The sequence below is a fragment of the Eufriesea mexicana genome, unplaced genomic scaffold (genome assembly GCF_001483705.2).
Source record: "Eufriesea mexicana isolate 0111107269 unplaced genomic scaffold, ASM148370v2 scaffold12371, whole genome shotgun sequence".
Taxonomy (NCBI): domain Eukaryota; kingdom Metazoa; phylum Arthropoda; class Insecta; order Hymenoptera; family Apidae; genus Eufriesea; species Eufriesea mexicana.
The window spans coordinates 1-10,744 of record NW_016919937.1 but is presented as its reverse complement, the minus strand read 5'-3'; the positions used below and the strand labels follow the sequence as shown (position 1 = coordinate 10,744).

At 37.1% G+C, this 10,744-nt stretch overlaps 1 protein-coding gene across 1 annotated transcript; it reads left to right on the top strand.

The window, feature by feature from the left end:
- Positions 1–6,882: 6,882 nt before the first annotated feature.
- LOC108553671 (uncharacterized) lies at positions 6,883–7,260 on the top strand. The gene has a single exon (XM_017908669.1). It carries the CDS (start codon positions 6,883–6,885, stop codon positions 7,258–7,260), a length of 378 nt encoding a protein of 125 aa, XP_017764158.1.
- Positions 7,261–10,744: the final 3,484 nt, after the last annotated feature.

Sequence of the window (10,744 nt, the reverse complement as noted above, 5' to 3'; positions counted from 1 at the left end):
GTCGTGGTCAGTCGAGACAAACGTTGCGTAGTTATTATTCTGTTATATTAATCCGTTATTCTATTAAGAAAGCTTACTTTGTTCTGTTAAGTATTGCAATATTATTCTAGTTGATCCCTCCCCAAATACGATCCTAAAAGGGGACAGCTCGTCTGGAGTCAAAGTGGATCGACGACGGATAATATTGTAAAAATTATGAAATGTCGAAATTGTCAAGTGTAGTGAAAGTAGTTCTGCAAAAGTTGCGTGGCGAATTTCGAAAAGAAAAGAAAAGAACGATAAGCGCTTAGATTTCCTGTGATACAATAGAAGCGGGAAGAAACGAGATGTTCGAAGAGCGTGGTATGGTGATGCAAAATGATAACGATATTTTCTAGCAAACCGTGGTGGACCGCGCAAAGGGAAAGTCGAAACGGTAAGAAGAGAAACGACCGATACAGTCACAGAAGAGGGAATAATGCGAATAAAAGTGGAAAAACTGAAACGAGAATTAAGAAACGTAAATTTGGAACCCATGGGAAAAAAAGAAAAATTAAGAAATACCTAGGAGCGTATTCCTAACCTAACGTAACCTAATATTCATAGCATAACCTAACCTAACCATGTTAAAGGTAACACAACAAAAGATTCTCTGTGACCAAGAAGCCGTCTCTTGTCATCTCTTCAAACCTTTTCCTATTCCGTCATTGTATACAAACTCCGAACCTGTTACCTGAGACAAGTTATCCTGTAAGAGATATAACAGTGTCGACATCTACTAAGAAACCACAAAACACAACATTTACATACATACGTACACACGCATAGGCAGAGTTTATATAAACACGGTTCATCTTAGGCGAGACACAGTTGCATTCGCGAGAGCCAGAATAAAGAACTAAGAAACCATATCAGCCTAAAGTCATCTAATCATTATATCTCTTAAATAGTTTAACACATCCGAAACAAACCAGTCCATCGATAGTCAATCTTACAATCCACGGTGTGTGTATATCAGTACAACTCCGCAGTGTTATACCTTTGCGAGACCTTCCATACCTATACGTAGTTATCCGCGTTAGCTTACTCGAGTCTTATTCGAGAGATGGCCGAACGTCGTTCTCCTTACGTCACCATAATTGTCCCGTGACGTTGGTGACACTTTTTCGCAGTCCAACGTGTTGCACGCATCACAGAAAACCTCGAACCTCCGTTTATCTTATATCATTAAGAAATTTAAAATATAATCAAAAAGAGAAGTTCTTGTTGAACATTATTAACCCCTCTTACCACACTATGTTAATAAAGGTGTAATAACAATGAGAACGGCAAAAGACGATAAGGGAACAAGTTATAGTGAGCACAGCGGTGTGAGCAAGGATGATAAAATCTGACTTAGAAAATACCAAGTTGCTGGCAATAAATTTCATAGAAAAAGACGATTGTTTTTGTGATTACACATCATACAGTGAAAAGATTAAACAAGTGATTTCGAACTATAAATCCGTCAAGAATGTACAAACAACGGTGGACACAAAGATTGTCATGCAAAAACAGGATTCCACCTATTCATGCTCGAGACGATCAGCACTGAAAGAAAAGGATATTCTCTCAAAGCAGATCGAGGAATGGTTGCAGAACGGTGTGATCCAAGCTAGCACTAGCAAATTAGCAATCCCGGTGATGATCGTGCCGAAGAAGAACGGTGAGTATTGTGTTTGTGTGGATTACCGTAAGATAAACGAACTAGTAGTCAGAGATAGATTGACAATGCCGTCTATAAAAGATGACCGCATTGACAGATGCTCTAGTATTTTCGGTAACGCTCAAGTCTGCTATAACGCATGTTATTATAACGCGGAGTGAAAATTGGGATAGTTCTCTTATAATCCGATTTCCTTATAACGTGTTTTCCTGTTTAAGTTTACGCGGGCTTTTACAATCACGACACATTAGCAAAACCTGGCGGTTATATAACGTAACAGTGGTAATCTATTGTAAGTACGCGAATTTCCTTAATTGAGAACGAGCTATGTCCAGAGGAAGACGTAAATAAAGCCACTCAATTATATACGAGAGTTCAAAATTTTCTTACAAGATCGTTCCAGCAACTCAAATGGTTTGAAAAATTTATCCATGGCAGCATTTATTGCACGTGTTAAACTATTGAAACAATCTAATTGTGATAATTTCACTGTACGAACCACATGATAAGGATGTCTGTTTGGAAATAAAACATTTGCTTCAGAAATAAATATAAATAAGAAAAAATATGGCCTAACATTGATGGATATAAGAACCTATGATAGAATAGATTGTAATAAGGCTTTGATAGGTGCCCAAAAGATAATTGTATACAAGAAAGTAATAAACGGTTTAATTTTAACATATTAGAATCATATTTTAAATCAGGATGCGTCACTACTACGTATGAAATTAAGTTTTCTTATTGGAAACAATTTTTTTAGTTTATAATTCTATTATATGAAATATGTGTTCTATTCGATAAACCTAAATTCAAATATGTAAAAGTCCACATATTCATTGCCATTCCTACTGTAAAATTTTATTTATTAACCGTATCAATACTTTGGAAATACAGTTTTTACATAGATCTGATTTATAGGTCTGACAAACTTTGAGAATGCAGATTTATATAGGTTTATTACAAATTATTCATTTCTGGGATTGCATATCATGGGAGTCAAAGAGAAGGGCAAAAAATTATTACACTAATAGGATACAAAAAATATATTTAATGATATGATATATGTTGGCAATTTCGTGGAGGAAATAGTCAAACGCACGGGGAAATAACTGTATTCAGTTGTATAGCAATCTTTAGGTTTATTGTGCGATATATAATTAAAGTGTATGAGTCTCTTTGAATACCATTATAGGTCACAATATATAACCTAACGGTTCTGTTTCTGACTTGAGTGAGGAACTCTGAGGGATGGTAGGCCCTTTTAAACCCTCAAAACCGACCGCTTATGCATGCATGCATACATACGATACACACGCACGCGCACTACATGCACACATGCGCGCTACACGCACACATGCGCGCTACACGCACACATGCGCGCTACACGCACACATGCACACGTCCCCTTCTCTCGTATTTCTCTCTCTCTCTCTCCCTTTCTCTCATTCTCACTCTCTCATTCTCACTCTCTCATTCTCTCTCATACCTTAAGTCCCATACACAATAAAAACAATCACACTCACACACATAACGCGACACGAATTCATTCAATTTGTATTATTTCTGAGGTCCTTATAGCGCGGTTCCTATGTAACACGAATGTGGTTACCATATAAAGCGGTATAAATTAATCCGTTTCGTCTTAATACTACATTTCTCATCACGCGGTTTACATAGAACGCATTTCCTGATTTCAATTAATTCTGATTTTCTTATAACACGCGGTACACGGTACATGTAACAACGGTATGAATTAATCGCGTTATAGGAGACTTGACTGTACTAAACTTGAAAACCGGTTTTTTTCACGTTCGGGTACAGCAGAAAAGCCAAAAATATGCGTCGTTAGAGTGACTCCGAACGGACAGTACGAGTTCGCGAAAACCCCATTTGGCCTCTAGTCCTAAGAGTTTTCTCAGATTTATGAATGGAATTTTTAAAGATTTAATTACACCTAAAGTCGTATTAAGATACATGGATGATTTCATTGTGCCCGGTATTAATAACGAAGACGCATTTTAGAATTCAGTTCAAACGATAAAAGCTGCGGAAAGAAACGAATTAGAAATCACTTGGAAAAAGTCCACGTTCTTACAAAGACGGGTAGAATACCTCGGATATGAAATAGAAGCTGGATTCATCACCGGCGAGAATTAAGGCAGTAAAATATTTTCTGACCCCTTCATTTAAAAAACAGATTCAGATGTATTTAGGACTCACAGAATATTTCCGTCAATTTATTTGGGATTATGCGAAAATTGCTTGTTTTTTGTCAGATTTGTTGAAAGACAGCGTTAAATATAATTTCGACACGGAACAGCTAAGATAGCTCGAAATGTAGGAAGTTAAATCAGACAGCGTTTCGTATGATAACAACTAAGTATTTGTTTAAGTCCAACTACGAAAATCCAACAATAATTGTTGGACGACGGAAACAACGCCATCCGTCGTACACAAATGATAGTCCATCGGAGGTCACTAGACATTTATGTCAATCGTAATATGACCACTATGCCGTTAACACTCAAATAAATTACAGAGCAATATACTTTTTCGTTATTTATATCGAGTAAATATGCAGTTTAGTGGCTTCGCCCTAAACGCGTTTTCTTCTTCCGGTTCTTTCACAAAAGGCTTGTCTGTGCCTCAATAAGAAATATAGATCGGGGAGCTTGAAAAAGTAATGTGCTTTTACTAGTTTTTTGACAAAAAACATAAAATTGTTAAAAACTACAGAATGCGTAGGTCGATCTGTACGATTGTTGAACATGTTATAGAGGACGAGATTCTGAACAACTTTTATCTGAACAATAATTGTGGCTTGGCCTTAATTTCTAAGATATTTGCGAAAATTGTTCACACTACCAAATTAACTCCGCCTGTACGTGTGCCGTCGATCGGTTTCAAAGGACCGCTTATCGTTTCTTTCTATAAACAAACCCCGACGAGCTTATATAACGGGTGATCAATATGTTGCTTAACGTCTAGGAAGCTATGTTCATTTCCTACACTCATTCTCAAGCTCGCGGACCCTTACACCACCCCAACCATCACCAGATCTAATCCTTAATAAAGACTTAATAAAGATTCGATTTTTGAATTTCTGTTTATATGGTCGGCCGCTTCACGGCAGCCGGGATATAAGTCTTACCCAAAGATACCTCAATTACTTGATTAAGCCAAACCTACCTTATTATTAATCAGTCAATTAAGTAATGGATTAGAGTTAGGTTAGACTGTGTTGTCGTCACCGAGACCACACCAGCATAGTTAACATGTGAAAAAAGTCTAGATTAACATATTATAGAAATTAATTAAATTTAATCTTTCTGTCCACCCGTTATATACGCTTGCCTGGCAGTCATGTTTCTGTCGCTCACCGGGGTTTGTTTTTAGAAGGAAGCGATAGGCGATACTTTGAAACCGTTCTGACACGTCCACGGCAGGCGCACAGGCAGAGTCAATGCGGTAGTGTGAAAATTTTTTGCAAATATCTTGGAAATTAAGAAATTGCCAAGTAGCAATTATTGTTCAGGTAAAAGGTGTTCAGAATTAAGTCCTCTATAACATGTTCAAAAATCATAGGGATCGACTCACGTATTCGGCAGTTTTTAACAATTTTATGTTTTTTGTCAAGAGACTAGTAAATTTTTCAAGCTCCCCCGATCTATATTTCTTATTGAGACACAAATAAAGCCTTTTGTGAAAGAACCGTAAGAAAAAAAAGACGCGTTCAGGGCAAAGCCGCTAAACTGCATATTTACCGTATATTGTATTTAATCAATATCCCAATAATCCCAACAATAATAAATTTACATGAGAACTTAAAAGCAACATTCTTTGGTTAATAGGTTACCTTATATTTAGTTTAAATTTATATTTTACTACAATTCCAGCTATTACCTTCGATCTCAAATTGATATCTTCCCATGTCATTATATGGCTTCTGGATCATTTGGAACCCTAAAATATCCGTCATAACGTAACAATTTTTGCGCCCCTTGTTTCAAAACTCATTTATATGAAAATGATAATATATAATTTTAAGGAACAACAAATGACGTTACATAAAAAGAAAGAGTTTATGCAATTCCTTCGTGATTAACCCTGATACAGCACTTTAAAGTCAACTTTAGGTAGCGTTCGAAAAATTTCTGGAGTAACTGTACATCTTTTCCAGGCAGCATCTTTCCTCTTATTCACCGTTCAATTATAAGAAAGGTTGATAGTTTTTTTAACTTAATAATTAATATAATTTGAACTTGGCACATTTAAAGTCACATAACATCATCAAAAATGAACAAATGTTTAAAAAGAAACTATATGATGCTTTACAAAGCCTATTTAACTACTGGAGGACAAATTTTTTATTAAGAGCACACTTTATTTAAATGACGTTTCGCCGTATTTGGAACGCATCGATTTGACAGTGTTCCGGTTAAATTTATTTATTGGGACGGAACTGTGATGAGCCTTGTATTTATGAAGATTCTTCGTTTTATACATTATCTTTTTATTCGCATCCCAAGTTACCAGTTTATTGCTGGCACGTAGTTGCAAGGGTCCCCCCTACAGGGTTGCGCTGATATCTTGTGGTTCATACGGTGCTGCCCGTTGATATGACGAAAATATTTGGACACTAGGGTATGTCTGAATTAATCAGATCGCATTGTGGGGATGTTTAGCTTTTAAGTTGGTATGAATGAAAGGTGATGCGTGGTGACGAGTGAATGTGGATGGATGGTAAAACTGGGAAACAAAAGAAGCGCGAAGAACAAGTGAGTGTGTGTCCGCCCGAACAATGGGCGAATGTTCCTTTTCCGCGCGAGAATGTGCGATGAATAATCTAGAACTGTTGTGAGAAACTTTGTAAAAATTAATATTATTAATAAATAGTTTAATAAGTGACATCGTCAAGTTTTCATTATCCACCACACGTATCGCAGATGCTAATAAATGGATCGTGTCCGCTACTTCTTCTAGTGAGAAGATATTCATTCAAGTAAATGTAGACATATGTTTTATGTAATAAATTTGTATGGATTTATTGTAATAAATTATAAACAAAATGATACCCTATTTTGACGTGACAAAAATATTCGGACACATTGTACGTTTACGATATTTCTCTGCCCGAGCAGTTAATGTTTTTGCAAGTTACCGATGAATGTTTACAAACATAGCTTTAGCCGAAGATGTTACCACAGTATCCCCCAGTATTGAGCTTGAAACACGTTGATATGGGTCGTAAAGGAAAGAATACATCGTTCGATTTACGTCAATTAATAATTTTTCATCGTGGAGAAAGAAAGCCTTACCGCGACATTAGTTCTTTACTTAAAATCAGTAAAAGTACGGTCGCTGACATTGTTAGGAGGTTTAAGGATGAAGATCGTATCGACTTTATTCCTCAATCTGGTCGACCAGCCGCTCTAACTGCGAGAGAAAAAAGAGGAATGGTTCGAAATATTAAAGCAAATCTTCGATTAAGTGCTTCGAAATTGGCGGCAGAACATTACGAAGAGACAGGAACACAAGTTCATCCCGAAACAATTCGGAGACTTCTTAGGTAACACGGGTACAACGGCCGTGTCTGTAGAAAAAGGCCTTTTATTAATGAGGCCAACAGGAAAAAGCGTGTATTCTTCGCAGGAGAGTTTATTTTAAAGGAGGAATCATGGTGGGACATCGTTACATTTGCCGATGAAAGCAAATTTAGCATCCACAATTAAGATGGAAAAAGAATGGTGTGACGGAAAGCGAATAAAGGGTTCCACCATCGAAACACGAGAGGTACCGTATAACACGGCAGAAGTAGCGTGATGGTTTGGGGCTGTATTTCGTCCAAAGGAGTTGGCAATTTAGTTTTTCTTGACACCATTATGGAGAAAAACTGTTACTTGCAGCTACTGAAGAGTAATTTATTAAATAGTGCAGAAAAAATGGGAATTCGCAACAATTTTAAGTTTTACCAGGATAACAACCCTAAACATAAAGCACGCACTGTACAAAAATTCTTGCCTTATCGTTGCCCGAAAGTTCTTCATCCTCCACCACAATCGTCGAATCTGAATCCGATTGAAAATTTATGGGACAACTTAGATCGTAGAATACGAAAAACACCAATTAATTCAAAAGAAGAATTCAAAGAAAGGTTACTGGATGAGTGGACTGCTAACAGTACGAACTATTTGGAAAAAATCATTTATAATATGTCGAACAGATCGAGGTACTTATTGAAACAAAGAGGCTATGCGACAAAATATTAAAAAATGTGTTTATGTAAATAAATTAGAGTTATATAATGTTATTTATGCCAAGTATCCGAATACTTTTGTGACGTGAAAATGGGGCATCATTTTGTTTATAATTTATTATAATAAATCCATACAAATTTATTACATAAAACATATTTCTGTTTACTTGAATAAATGTCTTCTCACTAGAAGAAATAGTGAACACGATCCATTTATTAGTATCTGCGATAGGATCTGATTAATTCAGACACACCCTGTATCCGAATATTTTCGCGAGTCACTGTATATCCTTAGTCGTCGTGCTATGATAGGGTACCAGGTAGAAGGATGCAAAGAAGGGATACGTTTCGTCCTGGACCTGCTACTAGTGGACTGGTCAGTAAGTCTTTCTAGCAGGTTCTACCTTAGACGGAGGATACTTGGGTAATCATAGGTACTTGTATTTATGGGAGGTCGAGTATTCATCGCGGACTTGCGAGAAAATTCTCAAACCTCCGTTTCAAGTCGGAATCTATCCATTGGCGAGGGTGTGAATGAAGCCGCTACATAGTGTTCCGTCGCGGAACAAAGACCGGTTCAAAAGACACCGTTGCGGTCTCTCCAGCGGTCAAATCCCAAGTACCCAAATGACAAGAACATCGGAATCTCCTAATGTACCGTATCGCCGTTTCGTATCGTTGCCTGTTGCGTGGTAGTTTCCTGCTTATTGTTTCGACTGATCCCAGACGTGCGAAACAATGCGACCTACCTTCCCACCAAGAGGCTTGAGGGAGGTCGGCACAAATCCACGTGTGTCGTATCCTTGGACTTCGGCGAGTTGTGGAGCCATAAACGACCATACTTTTTCAGACGCGGTCATTTTCAGTGCGGCTGATCTTCATGTACGTCACTCTGAGTGAAGGGGTTCCTTTACTACTATTTTCGGTAGAGAGACGTTTTCTTCTTTTGAAGGAAACCGAACAGCGGACCGAGAGAACGCTCTTGGTCCTATTTAACAAATCAGGGCACCGTTAGCCCCTTACCGAATTCCCAATTTTCCTCAGTTAGATCACCCTGAAAATCGAAGAGTCACTCGTTCTTATGTCTTGCAGTTTCCACGTTGTCTGACTATCTAACATTCGACTATCCTTAAATTTCTCATGAAACTTTGACACCGCCGATGTTCGACTCGGTCGTAGTCCAGCGTTTGACATACCTTAACCGTCCTTCTTATTTGCGATCATCAAATTGAGTACTCAATATCAACGCATTGCATATGGGTGAGGAGATATTTCGTCTTTAGCAAGCCGAACGTTGTGGCCGGGCAACGAGATATCTCGTTTTCAGGTTTCTTCGACTCAATCGATAATTTAAGAAATTAAAAATAGATTTTCTTCTTACGTTACCAGGGTAACGAAGTCTCGCGTATTCTCCTAATAAATGGTTAGCGAAGAAAAGTGAATGTCAACATTCCAAGAGCATAAAAATCAGTCGGTCAGCATAGTCATTAAATCGGTAACTCTGTGTCGATCGTGTATCGTACCTTATAAAGTGTTTTATTGGTGTACAGCACTTTGTTATTTCAAAGTTCGTGTTTCAATTTGCAAGTATTGGGATTATGGGTAAAAAGAAATAACTATCTCCATTTTATAATTATCTTTATTCTCTCCTAAGGAAGGTATATCTCGAGTATTCAGACTGTTCGCGTAGAGAGTGGAAACTAGAGTGAAGAAATAGGGTATGCGATTGCAGCTCGTCCTGGTCCCCTAATTCTTATCTAACGTGTGAAACGAACACTTCACGCATTCCCGGAACCTCTTCGGCGCATAGTTTAAAGATATATGTATTTCTCTTGACAGATTAATCTTTGTATATTCGATACGTTAAGACGTATCTTATTTTCAACAGTAATGAAACAGCTTTTTAAAAATCATTTACATTTTCAGTCTTCTAATGATAATTTATAATAAGAATTATTTTATGGAATAGGCCTTAATTCTAAAATAGTAGCAAAATGACGCATGGAAGTAAAGAAAATGAAAATCAAGGTGAATTTTTGTTTGATAATTTATCGGATGCACCAAATTCGTAAGAAATCTCTAGTTAAAAATAATAAAGCTTTAATCATAAATATCTCAAAAACTATAGAGTAGTTGCCCTTATAATGCTACATTTTCTTGAACTAGATGACTAAATCCACAAACCTGCAAAGTTTCGACTAAATCTATGGCCCGAAGGACTTTCACTCTCCTTGTTAGAACGAAAGAGACCGCGTGCAAGAGGATCGATTGTAAGGGGTATTTATGACAGAGCTGAATGCAAGTGAAGAGGGAAAGCCTAGGAATGCGTCTGAGTGTTTGGGATACGTGACCCACCGATTGAAAAAGAGATCATGAATATGAAAGAAGACAGAGTGCAAGGTTTAAATAAGAGTGCAAGGACGCGGAAGAGTCAGTGTGTGTTTTAGAGTCAGCCATAGAGTTCATAGAATTGTCGAGAAATAGCGAGTGAGAGCCAGCCGAGAGTTTATTAGCGCTTAGAATAAGTTTTAGTTTAGAATAAATCATTTTTATATTTACATCACTGCTTATTCTGTTGCCTATTCGACATTCCTACAGTAATTTAAAACTGGATAAGCACGTATTCCTTAATATTATTTTACTCTCTTTTTTCTTCCGTCAGAAGTCTTTAATGCCCGTTCTTGTTTCTTCTTTATATCCTCATCGTTCAATTTCCGTCGTTTGTCATACACATTGCGTAGCGAATTAGGTATGCTACAGAAAAATATTAGAAATATTATATATTAAGTAATATTAAAAAT